This window comes from Tachysurus vachellii, chromosome 21 (genome assembly GCF_030014155.1).
Source record: "Tachysurus vachellii isolate PV-2020 chromosome 21, HZAU_Pvac_v1, whole genome shotgun sequence".
Lineage (NCBI taxonomy): Eukaryota > Metazoa > Chordata > Actinopteri > Siluriformes > Bagridae > Tachysurus > Tachysurus vachellii.
The window spans coordinates 8,085,197-8,098,199 of NC_083480.1; the positions used below are offsets into that span (position 1 = coordinate 8,085,197).

General features: G+C 37.3%; 1 protein-coding gene across 2 annotated transcripts; it reads right to left on the reverse strand.

The window, feature by feature from the left end:
* Nucleotides 1-8,012: 8,012 nt before the first annotated feature.
* Nucleotides 8,013-13,003, reverse strand: anp32e (acidic (leucine-rich) nuclear phosphoprotein 32 family, member E). Of its 2 annotated transcripts, none has more exons than XM_060897572.1 (7): nt 12,811-13,003; nt 10,948-11,097; nt 10,508-10,630; nt 10,050-10,206; nt 9,751-9,902; nt 9,597-9,648; nt 8,013-9,502 (listed from the first exon to the last, which is right to left on the reverse strand). In XM_060897572.1, exons 1-7 carry the CDS (start codon nt 12,862-12,864, stop codon nt 9,423-9,425), a joined length of 768 nt encoding a protein of 255 aa, XP_060753555.1. In that variant the 5' UTR covers nt 12,865-13,003; the 3' UTR covers nt 8,013-9,422. The 2 variants fall into 2 exon arrangements, with proteins under 2 accessions (XP_060753555.1, XP_060753554.1); XM_060897571.1 differs by having other exon boundaries at nt 9,591-9,648; nt 12,811-13,002.

The window sequence follows — 13,003 nt, forward strand, 5'->3', positions numbered from 1 at the left end:
GTTCAGAGGCCTTGTAATGTCTTGAGTAATGATAGTGATTTGCTTCATGAATGCATGCTGATAAATGGCATCTTTGTGAGCTGCAGAAGCTACTTATTTATTTCATTTGATTCTGTCGAGTGAGTGTAATTGTATGGTTTTAATTACAGTGGATGTGAAGGGTTATAGTAGGGTCAGCTGAATGTAAAGCAGTACCCTTAATATACTGTTTGCTCTTTTGTGCGGTTCCTCTTTCAAGGCAGAAATGTGAAAAATTATTATGAAGATTATCTAGGAGCTGGTCTTAAGTGTATTAAGAAGAACAGTCTGTCTATGATGAGAATCTGTTTACAGCTAAATTTCCTATGCCAGAGTAGGTGTGAGTCATAGGCCACTGAATTAATAATTTGGCACTGAGCTGATATTTATGCAGTATGGCCTTGGTTGCAGAATGCTTGACTAATCACATAGTGTGTGTATTCACATCACTCTGAACAGCTGAGATACTGTAAATGTACTTAAAGACAAGTGTGAGCTCACCATGCTGAAGCAGGTGTGAAGTATATATTATTAAACTCTAACTCTAGCTTCATATGCTCTCTGTACAATGACAAGCTGTCAACAACAGTGAAAATTTCCAACAATTAAGGTTAATGTCTAAATGTCTAATGTGTAGTTGAACCTGAATGCAGTTATGATTATAGATATGTTTCATTTAGAACAAGATCTTGAGAAATAGTTATTACTGGTGTTAAAATAATTTATGTATGAGCTTTGGCCTTAATCAGCGCCTCTATTATGGAGAAGGGTGTTCATGAACACAAACACACTTTATTATGAAATTGATTCTCGTCATTGGGCGAATGGTACATGACTGAAAGTCCCTAATCCCCAGTCCAGACCTGTCTTTGGTACTTCAAAGGATTCAAATATTCAGCAAAGGTGTGTTTTTTCACAACTAGAATAAATGATTCATAAGCTAATCATTTTTGACTGTCAGCTCACTTCTCTTTCAACTAGCCCAAGATTCAGGTCATTTATATCTATTCGGAGTCACTACCACAGAACCACAATACATAGCAATATACTGTATTGTTATTCTTAGCATTTTTCTAGCAGTAATTAGGTAATCGTTTAGTGAGTATTATCTGTGGTTTCCCCATGAAAAGGTAATGGGAATTCCAGCTATTGTCAGGCAATGAGAATTAGGTCACCTCACCAGTACAAACCAACTCTTTCTGTTCATTAAATAGTAAAGCTCAGTAAAGATTTTAGATGAACTAAACTGAATAGTTTACAATATTTGTAATTTAAATAAATGTGAAACAAGCAAGATTCTTCATATGGGCAAGTGACAAGCTAGGGCTAGATCTGGTGGGTCTGTTATGATTTAGGGACCTTTTACTATGATGGTTTGTGTCCACTTGTGCCCTTAGAGGGAAGCATGACTGCAAATCAATACAAAGCGTTAAAACAGTTCCAACCTGAAGGAAGTGGTCTCTTCTCTGTTTCAATGTTGTTCCACATCCAGCACCAGCATCAGAACAGAAACATGTGGGAATATTTTTAGGAGAATGGTGTTTTACCTGCCAGTGTACTCCAAGAAACTTGTATAATCTGTGTCAAATATTACTAAAGCTAATATGGTGGTTTTTGGTGGTCTAACACCTGTGTTGTTTTTGCCTTAAAGTTGTCAACTTTGTGTTTTTTCCATTGGTTGTAAGATTCCAGCATTGGTATTATGGGCATATCTCACTGTAATCATATCATAAATAATGATCATTCTTTCAAATAAAGCTAGACATGATCAATTACTGCTATACAGATCCAGGTGTTCACAGCAAAGAGTCAGCTCACATTGACGTGTTCATGAAGGATACATCACTAATGTCCAGGGGCTGGTGATCAAAAGGAAGGGGGTGTGCAAATAGGAGCTCATGTCGCTGCACTGTTGCTTATATATAGAAATGTTCAAATAGAGGTGCTATGACACATTAGCAGCATAATGTGTGCATGTATATTTGTGTGTGTGTGTGTGTGTGTCTATGTGTGTGTGTGTGTGTGTGTGTGAGAGAGAGAGAGAGAGAGAGAGAGAGAGGGAGAGAGAGAGAGAATGAAAGGTTTAGCAGTATTTGACAGTTTTGACCTTGAAGTGATATTTTGCTAGTCATAACAATGGAATCAAACTGCATTTTTAATTTTTTTAAATTTAAATGCTAAAAAGCTACAAGGGCTTTTAATTATTAGGCCTAAGGCTAGGATTTGATTTGGTGTAGTATTAATTAGATGCATTTAATTAATGTCTAGAAGGTCCGTAATAACTAAGATATGAAATGTGTGTGTGTGTGTGTGTGTGTGTGTGTGTGTGTGTGTGTGTGTATGAGAGAGAGAGATGGTGATGGATGGAACATAGCTTTGTGAATTCGTACCCTTGCAGGAAAACCTTTAGTGTGTCTCAGCTGAATCAAATGACATTACAGTGATGACATTGTGGAACTGGGGCCGCAGAGCCATATGCTAAACCCCTGTTCTTTCAGTCACAGTAGTATTTTCCTTATAGAGAGAGTGGCAAAAAGAATAGCTGCTGAAAATGACCCATATTCACAAATACATCAGTCTCTCAGCAGTAGAGAGAGAAAGGGCCATATGGCTTCTCCACTTGGGAGATGCTTTGCCAGTATGTTATTGGTCAGTCATCCCTACAGTATGTGAAACCATTCTTACCTCATGCACATAATGCACCAATGGAAGCAAATGATCATTGGCAACATTGGCATGAAATACACTGTAGATAACCTTTATGTGATAATGAGAGATACATTCTGACAACCACATTACCCAGAAAAAATGACAAATAATAACAACATAAAGCAATAAGATATATACTAAGTGTACATTCTTTTAACCATTAATGTGTATTTATTATGTTAAATACGTATGTTTGTAAAAAGACCTAACATTAGATATACACCTCATTGTCCCAGCTTGTTATTTAGCTGTTCATCATTAATCATATTATTGAGTAACTACAATGTAATTACAAAGTAGTGGGGGAAAAAATGCATTTGCAAAACTGAAAAAAGTACATAAAAGCAGCATGTCAAGAGTTTAATGAGTTTAAGGAGACCAAATGACAATGATAAAATCATATTCCACATTATCAAACCCAGAACAAGAATTAGAACAACCATATTACAATGTTATACCATCTATAAGCTGGTAGCTCTTGAATTGTTTTATACATAGCAACTAAAAAATATCAATTGGTATCTCTTTCAAAACGGTTAGGATTTTGTATATTTTACAAGATGTAATATTGCAGAAAAAGTCACAGATAGTTTGACACCTACCTCCATTAAGCCGAATAAAATGTTTGGTCAGGTCATATTTTTCCCAGTATTCAGAAAATATCCATTTCTTAGTGATTTAAGGAACTTGAATACATTTTTCAGAGACTAATCCTCTTGTCTCTCCTCAACTCCAGGGTCAACGGGGCAAGGTTTCTTTTTTAAACATATTAACTCTGTGCATGGATCACCATAGCCCAACCATACATTATGTTATGTATTAAAAACAAAGGTTGTTGCACTGTTTTTAAACTAAAATCTATTAAGATAAATGCAAAACCAGCAGAGTGCGAATATGTATGAACAAATATAGAAAGCATGAATAGGAAGTATTATCTGTGAGCAAGTCGGGAAATGCCAGTGGGCCTGTACAAATCTCTGTGTTTGGAAAGATGGAAAAAGAACAGTCCAGTTAATCAAAATGGTACAAATATTTCTGTCTACTGTCCTTCTTGGTATTTTTTTTTCTGCTGGGTGGGATATATGTCCTTGTACATTCTTAGAGTTGTATATTTTTTGAGACTGTGCCTCAAACATGAGTGTCCAGGATTATGGAAAACAGTGCCAAGCATTAATTATGAATACATTTATGATAACACAGAGGCCATTGGGGAAAACATGTTTAATTCATCACTCTCTCTGTGTGGATAATTATAGTTTCTAATAATTTAGACCACATAATAGTATATTGTGCTAGGACGAGATGTTTCCTGGTTCCAAGTGGTGCTTGAAAGATTCCAAATTTATCTTCTAAATAACGTGTCCGTAAATACTGTGTCAACATTCACAATGGATGGTGATGCTGATAAACCAATATAAACTCACTCAGATTATATAACCAGATTTTAAATTAGTTTATATGGCAAAGCTCTTAATTTATCTCCACTTTTCTCATTCTACACTCGCTGACATTTACCAAGTCACACAAACATGATCTATTAATCCAAATAAATATCAGGGTTATGTAATAAAGCATCATGTCCAGCGTTTTTTTTAATGCAGCTGCATTATCACAAAAGCTACATGCTGGATTTGGCATAATCACTTCTCATCTGTTTGTCTGGTACACACAAACACCTATTTATATATAGAAAAAAATGATTTCTATATAGGTTTCATTTGCTAGCTTGTCTGTATTACGTACATCTGTAAATCTAGATTTTATGTAGCATCATTTGCATTTCCTGGTAAGTAACTGCTGATTGTCTCCCAGTAGTCCAGTTGTATTTGTATATAGCTTTTGTTAATATATAATGTATACAAAAAGGCACATATGTGTTGGGTTATATATGTTTTCTCCTGGGATTAGCATAAACGTTGTGTCACACAACAAAAGCCAAACAGTGTTCATCAGCTGCTGAACAGTCCTATCCCCCTTTATGCCATACCCTCCATATAAGGCTTCCACAGTATCGGCCATGCTGATTGGACAGCTTCTGCTCTTCAGGCAAGGCAGTGGGGGTCGTAAACAACGTGTTCATGCATGAGCTTTAGGCTGTGTGACATGTAGTTGTATATGTGAGTGCAGTGATTCACCTTACATCAGATCTCTTGAAATCTAACATAATATAAATTATATTTTCAACATTGCATCAACGATAATCTCTGAAATGCTAATGTACACCTGACCTGCTTACAATTCATCACATGCACATGTGCTTCCCATCATCACAAAGCCTAGTGTGTTTGCATTGGCAGACATGGACATGCAGGTGAATAGGATGTTGAGTAATAGTATACTAGGCAAACTAGTATGCAAACATCATTCGTTAAACTGGAATTCAAAACCACATTTCAAGCTTTGCAGGTTGGTATGGAAAACTAGTTTTAAACATGAAGCTATGACCTACCTTTCAGACCTATGCCAACATATTATATGTATATATTACATTGTGCAGTGGGATTAATTTTGATTCCTACATTCATTCATAACAGTAAATTAAGTAATACTTTGTCTGGGATGGAGGGTATCTGATTTGAATGGATATGAGTGTATATTACTGTTCCCTGTAAAACAGATGCACACTGGTCTCAAATGCAAGGAGTTGCTTGTACATATTATCATGTCATGAGCTGAGCACTGGGATGTTTTTTTTTAATTAAATATGTTCCCTTAGTGATGGCTGGTGAAAGAGCTCCTCCAAGTGGTAATCAGCATCAGATACAATTATATTAAAATGTAATGGTTTGTTTATACCCACACTGGGGCATTTATAACACATTTATAGGCACTGCGTGTATCTTTTATTAAAAAAAAAAAAATGCTGGATGATTTACATAAAAGCCTTGTTACACAAATAGACAAAAGAAAATCGAAAAATAAACAAATTGTAGCAAAACTGTACATACTATTTATTTATTTTTCTATTTTTTTGTCTGTTTGTATTTACATTTGTATTTTCATCTTATTTTTATTGTCTGTGTTGTTGTCTTTGTGTTCTGGAAGTATATGACACAAACAATATATATATATATATATATATATATATATATATATATATATATATATATATATATATATATATATATATACACACACACACACACACACACACACACACACACATACACACACGAATTAAAGATTCAGTGCTGTAAATAATGGAATTTTTTTAATCCGCCAATTAGTGCTCTGAAACAGAAATTCAGACACACAGTGTTAATATGGGGGTTGGGTGTCAATGGGGAAGCAACAGAACAGTTGGCATAGAGTCAAACTGTGCATCATACAGGAGTGTATTTAGCTCTGATTAGCTTTAGGATGAAGAGTATAATGATTTAGATCTCCACACTGTTAGTGTCATGATGTAGAACACACTACAGCTCACTTACAGTGTATTGATTTAGAATTCTATACTGCTATCACTACATTTTGTTATAGTTTAATGATTTTAAACTCCACAAAACAGTGAACTGAATTCCTAACACAGTATTTGGACAAGGAGTCTGAACTGAACATTTTCATTTCAGTTTAGGAAAACTTGTTACCAGTGGGTGGATTTGTACATATAGGGCCAAAAAAACCCCCATATTGTTCATTTGAGCAGATTAGCAGGTGAATTTTCCTCAGCTGATGTATTTTATCATTAGGGGTGAACATATGCAAATAAATGTTCGGCTACTATCCCAACAAAATCTGACTATGGCAGTGTTTAGCTGGTTCTTGTGCCTAGAAAAACTTAATGCTATTAAATAGGAAATGAATAATTAGTTATCCACACTAAATGAATATATGGGTATTTAGATTTGGAATACGTTTTATTTTCTGTTCAACAAGAAATCTTACTGTAGCCATGTATACAAAGACTAAACTGACGTGTAAATGATGTGAACAGTATGGTACTATTTATGTAAGTAGATTATGTAGAGTATTTTTCTTCTGTTAACAAAAACAATTAGCTTGAATTGCAAGTGTGTAAGGGTCACTGGACTTTAGCGTTGGACAAAATTTATGCCACAATTACCCTCACCCTATTTTTTTTTCTTTTTGGATATCACTCTGCATATGTGGGCTCCCTCCTGCTTCCTATCACCTACCATAAACATTTAAGATTGTGGACTGGACACTCCAAATTGCACATAGATATAAATGTAGGTATACATGGTGCCCTGTGATGGACTGGCATCCCTTCTACAGTGTATTAATGCCTCACACCCAGTCTTCCTGGGATAGGCTTTGGCTTAACGTCCTCCATGACCATGATAAAGCAGTTACTGAAGATGAATTAATAATGAATAGTTTACCTTAAAGTAATCCATAATCATACTCCTGTTAACACGCAGTGCAAGAATGACCTATTTTATAACAAAAAATTATAATAATAATTTGCACAGTTCCAGTGAAACTGTTCTTTCATTTGCTTTAGTACAAAACAAACAATGTCCTAAATTACTAATGAGAAATATCATGGCTCCACCCTTACCCTGTACTACAATACTGCTTATTAGCTTAAAGGACAGTCCCCCAATCATGAGTTATTAATGTCTTGTAACCCTGTCTGTTCTGCTCTTGTATGCTTGACAGTCCACACCCCTTCCCACTAACCCAATGCTGAAGGCATATGTATTGATAAATAACTAATAGGCTGTGTACAGGCAGCTTGCAGATGGCAGCTCTGTATAGTAACACACAGCGGACTACTTAAAGAGCTGCTTAAGATAACACGGGTAGGATTACTTATACAACCTAAGAGGAACCAAAATATAGCAAGTTTATTTAGGGACTAGCTCAAAAGAACTGTTTTTGGTCAAATTTCAGCTTCTTAGATGTAGTCTTAAGAAAACAAAAAAGCTAATAAACTCAAATACACTACCATATTTACAACATTAAAATGTTATATGTTTCAATAGAAAATCTAGTTCACTCCATTAATAATGAAATTTCTACTTTACACTAGATTAAGTTTTTTTTTTGTTTTTTTTTTACTAATTCAAACTTAAATGTCAGGGTATTTTTCCTCATCTGTCCTACTGGACGTAACAGTTGGGTCTGAATTTGTAAATATTCAAAATACATTTGCCTGTCAGTTTTTAGACCAGACTTGTGCAGCAAATGACTGCACTAGTACATGGTAATAAATTACTTACAGCAATTCATGTTTATTAGCCTTGCTCCCAAAAAGCCCCCAGGTGAACATCAGCACCTGTGGAGAGTTTGTCAACCTCAAGAAGTACTAATACAATGCATTACTGGATAAAATAGTTTATACTTTCATCAAATTATTTCTTAAATCATGTCATTTTTTTGTGTTTATTTTTTGTTTTCTAAAAAAATGGGGAAAAAGACAAGAACAAAAAACAAACAAACAAAAAAAATCAAATAATTAACAACAAACAAAACTAAATCCCACCAGAGAAGTTTAACTCATATATAGTCAGAAACACAGCTAAGTACTGAAAAACAAAATATTAACAAAGAAGACCTGCATCTAGGGACTAGCCTGACATATGGTTTGTATTAAAACAATTAACCAAACAAATCCAATGAATTAAAAAAAAACAAAAAAAAAACCAAACAACAAACACACCACACACACACTAACATTGACCAGTTGCAACATACACTATATACTGTACATATTGCCATACGAACATTAGTTTAAAGGTACTATTCTGTAAAATATCTCCCACAAAAGGTATAAACTAACCCATTTCCACACCAAAACATAAGAATAAAACTTCATAAGGGTATCAATTAATCCAACAAAGCCATTAAACCTGATCATTACGTGCAATGTCTCCCTTAAAAGAGAACAAAACCTTGCTACAGACAAAATTCAAAAATTGAATTCTGCATGATGTAGGAGAAAAAAATGCTAATTTAATAACTTCTGTTCACTTCAATGTGATGTCCTGACTTTTTTTAAGCACAAAGTCCAACTCCAATTAAAATAGATCCCTTCAAGATGACTACAGTATGCTACACTTCACTCCACCCCTCCCTTGCTTTCAGGTAATTTACATCACATTTTCATACATCACACTCTGGGCTGTCTTTTTGAACAAGCCTGAAGGTGGCTTAAGATAAATCAAGAGGAGGAATCCCTTTCAAAGTTAGTGCCCGATGATGATCGATTCTTCTGCATGGATCGGTCGATCCAAGACCCAGAGTGCTGCTAGATAGAGATCAGTGGCTCGATGCTCCGTAGTGGGCTGAAACTGAGGCTGCCCGGAGAGGTAGATGAGGAGCAGGCCGACTCTTGGAGAAGATCTTGGGGAAAGTCACTGGCAGGTTAAACACAACCAGACTTGCAGAGTTATAGTTCTGTGTGTTACAGAACAATGTTGCTGTGACAATTCCCCTACCGGTTTCCACAGTGGCCCAGTGTCCACGGATAAAGTTGTGGAGACACATCAAAACTGCTCAGACCTCTCCCCTCCCACCACCACACAGCCACAATGATGAGATTCTCATGCTGGGATAAAAACTTGGAATGGCTATAAATGAATGATCAATAAACCCCTTTTATATAGTATATTATGTATTTATCAAAAGAAAACATTTAGCCTCTACAGTGATATCTATGGTATACAAGAAAAAGAAAAGAAATCTGCAAGATCACACATTTTTCAAAGTTGCTCAACAGACACACGGGGCTAGTCATCATCTTCATCATCGTCACCCTCATCTTCTGCGTCTCTCTTCCGCTTCTCCCCCTGAACCCCTGCCTCCTCTTCTAAAGTACAAAATCCACAAGTGTCATATGAGAGCACATTAAAACCAAAAGATTCTAAAAAAAATCTCTGTGGGGGTTTTACACTTACCCTCACCTTCTTCCTCCTCCTGTTCCTCTTCTACATAGTCATCATCATCTTCCTCATCCTGTTACAAGAAAACATAACCAGTACATATGTAACACTACAGCATATATACTTCAAATATGTTAAGTGAGATGGTATTCAGCAAATTCAACAATAACATTACCTGAATATCATCTTTCATCAGGTAGGACAGCCCAACCTCTCCACTCTCTGATTCGTCTTCGTCCTCCTCTTCCTCATCTTCGTCTTCCTCGTAATCACCAACAGGCCCAGCTCCTTCCTCACCATCTTCATCATCATCTGAGCCACCACAGACTTAAACACAGGAGAGGAACTAAATTAACTCTAGTTGTACTTTAATTGTGAAAGCATGTCCTGTAACAGAACGTCACATTTTTCAATATTCCAGTAACAGAATACAAGTTTTATGCTAACATTTTCATGTTAACACACACCACTCACCATCATCCTCGGAGTCAGGAGCCTCATTGTCCTCTGCATCAAAGCCATCCAGGTATGTGACCTGAGGCAGTAGTTCAAAAATGCTCTCCCTGTACTCCTCCAGCGTTGTGATCTCACAGTTAAAAAGGTCCAGGCTTTTCAGATTCTTCAGATTTTGCTGAGGGTTACAGTGGAAAGGCCAAAAAAGGTCAACCCTGAATGTGCTCAGAATGATTGAGGTAACTCGTGGCATCGCAGACATTTAATTTTGGACTAAGTGTGCAGTGTGTTGTGAAGTATCATACAAATCAAGCTGTGAAATGCATTCAGACGACAAATTTTCTCTTGTACGGTATAAGCCTGGCTTTAGAATGTTATTTAGATAGATAAAACTATTAAAAATATTAGAACACCAACAACTGCATTAGTAACTTATTGATGTATGACAATAAAAATGCTCCAAGACCCAAGTCCCTTACCAAGGCTTCCACTGTGCTGAGTTCTTTAATCTTGTTGCCACTCAGGTTCAGGTATGTCAGATTGGGGCATTTCTCTGCAAGTATCTCCAAAGAGCCTGAGATGTTATTGTCACTCAGTTCCAACTGGTTATGGGAGGAAAAAAAAACAAAAAACAAAAACAAGAAAAAAAAAAAAACTATAAGCAATTACATATATAAAAAAATAAAACAACTAGATTTTCCTGTTTATTCCTATATATGTTTATGGGCATGTAATTACTTTAATTCATGTACAATGTCTAACTGACTTAATTTCTAAAGGTTTAAAGTGAAAGGTTTTTATTTGTCTTGACCTCACGCATCAAAATAAAGTCTACTAATTCCACAAATGTTAAGCATATGAACAATTTCCTGATCAATTTGTGACTTGTTTTCAAAGCTGTCCTGGTGTAATGACTGACCTTCCTCAGTTTGGGCAGCGATGGCAGCATGGCCAGTGACGTGAGACCAACATTAACCATGCTGAGAAACTCCAGCTCCTTGAAGTCATCTGTGAGCCCCTCGATCTCTCCGTCACTCGAGCGGCAATTGTCCACAACCAGCTGTGCCACCTGCAGGGACAGTGCGACTGTATATGGGTCTCTGAAACACGACGTGGTCACTGGACATGTTCGGTGCGTTAATCAAATAAACTTTAATATTTATATTCCTAACATCTGGTTTCAGACCAACTGGGGGAATTAAACAGCAAAAATAGCGTCCCAATACATGGAAGAGTCACTTTCAAGAAACAAAATATGTCGCAGTAGGTTTGGGAACAAAAGGTCAGGCATCTTCTAATCGATGTTATAAAAGAAAGGTTGAATTTAATATCATTTATCACCATACCAATAAGGCTTCTAGTGTGAAGTTGACTTTTGATTGAATATGTATGATTCCAGGCATGAATCTTCGAATGACATCTAAAGCAGATACTGTTTCAGTCTGAAATGTGACATTTGTGTTTCAGATGATTTATTTTTGACTGAATCCACCTAGTTTTAGCCCCATGCACCACCTACAGGTGAAGGAGCTGAACTGAGCACCTGTGAAGGTTTCACCAGAAGGCGCTGGAGAACGCAAGGGCGTTCACAAACTACTTTTACTGGACACACACCCACACACACACTCACACACACACACAGTGTGCTTATTCACTAAGGTTTATTTGTAAACATGTCAAAGTCGAAACAAATGCTAATCCACCATTGCAGTTTAGGCTGAACTATAATACTGCTGAAGCTGGTAGGGAGGGGTGTGTGTGTGCGCGCGCACCTCACCATCTGCCACATTCCTTCAAGTACAAAAAAAAAAAACAAAACAACGAACAATTTCTCTCAAAATAGCCGGTTAATGTCGAATATATACAGATAAAATCCTGTAAACACGTTATATAATCACGCCGTGGTTATTATGGACACGGAAGAAGAAGAACGGCGACAAAATGCCGTTTCTCTCCTCGCACGCGCTCCTTCTTCTTCTACACACACACACACACACACACACACACACTCTCTCTCTCTCTCTCTCGCTCACACTCGCACGGAGGCGCGAGACACACACACGCGCGCGGGTTGTACCGATTACACAAGACGAGAAAACACGCTCGGTACACCAGTGAACCGACACACGACTGATCTGTGATCAGTGTCGGTTACAGCGTGTTGAACGTTTAGTGTTGAAGACTTGGAGCCCAAGATGTCCGCCTCAGGAGAGCAAACCGCTCTCATGACCAGCTCCGACCAGCCGATACCGAAATAAACCGGCGATAAACACACCGTAACGAACCGATTCCATCTGGTGACATGTTCGGAATAAATATTATAACCGTAACGACGTATTTTAAAAAGTCCAATAACGACTTAACCGGTGTATTTACCTCAAAATAACAGCCGGATGACGAGATGTCAACATTCACTGATTAATCCGTGACTGAAGGACGACATTTGATAACAAACCGTGTTTTATGTTTAGTCCTCGTTACTTTTAGACGTCAGGACGAAGAGCGAAACGGAGAGTAACGGCTTCACAAGACACCACGGAGTTACTCTCGACAAACACCGACGTAGCGGCGTGTTTAAAAACAGCCTAAAGTCGTAACAATACACATTAAACATCATGCGGTGTGTTAAATAAGCGTTCACGTCTAAGCCGCATCCTCGTAATCGCCCATGCGGTGTGTAAGTGCTGAGCGGCGCGTAGTGAAGTCTCTCAGTCCGCAGGAGACACACAGGTTTGAGATACAACATCGTTTCAGGGGAAAAAAATAAATAATTAAAACTCACCTCGGCTGGAGTTCTGTTCCTCAGCTCTAAACTGATCCTCTTCTTCATCTCCATTGTGTGAGAAGATAACGCAGCGGACAAGAACGTTCGATATACTGGTTGGAAACTCCGAAGCGCGGCCCCACAGCTCGGCTTTCTTCAACGGCTGCTGTTCTCTAACTGATCCTCCATGATACCTCGCAGCCAACCCCCT

Coding starts and splice junctions, on each gene's coding strand:
- anp32e (XM_060897571.1), bottom strand. CDS start 12,864: ATGGAGATGAAGAAGAGGATCAGTTTAGAGCTGAGGAACAGAACTCCA. Junction 10,207..10,507: donor TCAGCACAGTGGAAGCCTTG/GTAAGGGACTTG, acceptor TGTAACCCTCAG/CAAAATCTGAAGAATCTGAA. Junction 9,503..9,590: donor GGAGGAGGAAGAAGGTGAGG/GTAAGTGTAAAA, acceptor TTTGTACTTTAG/AAGAGGAGGCAGGGGTTCAG.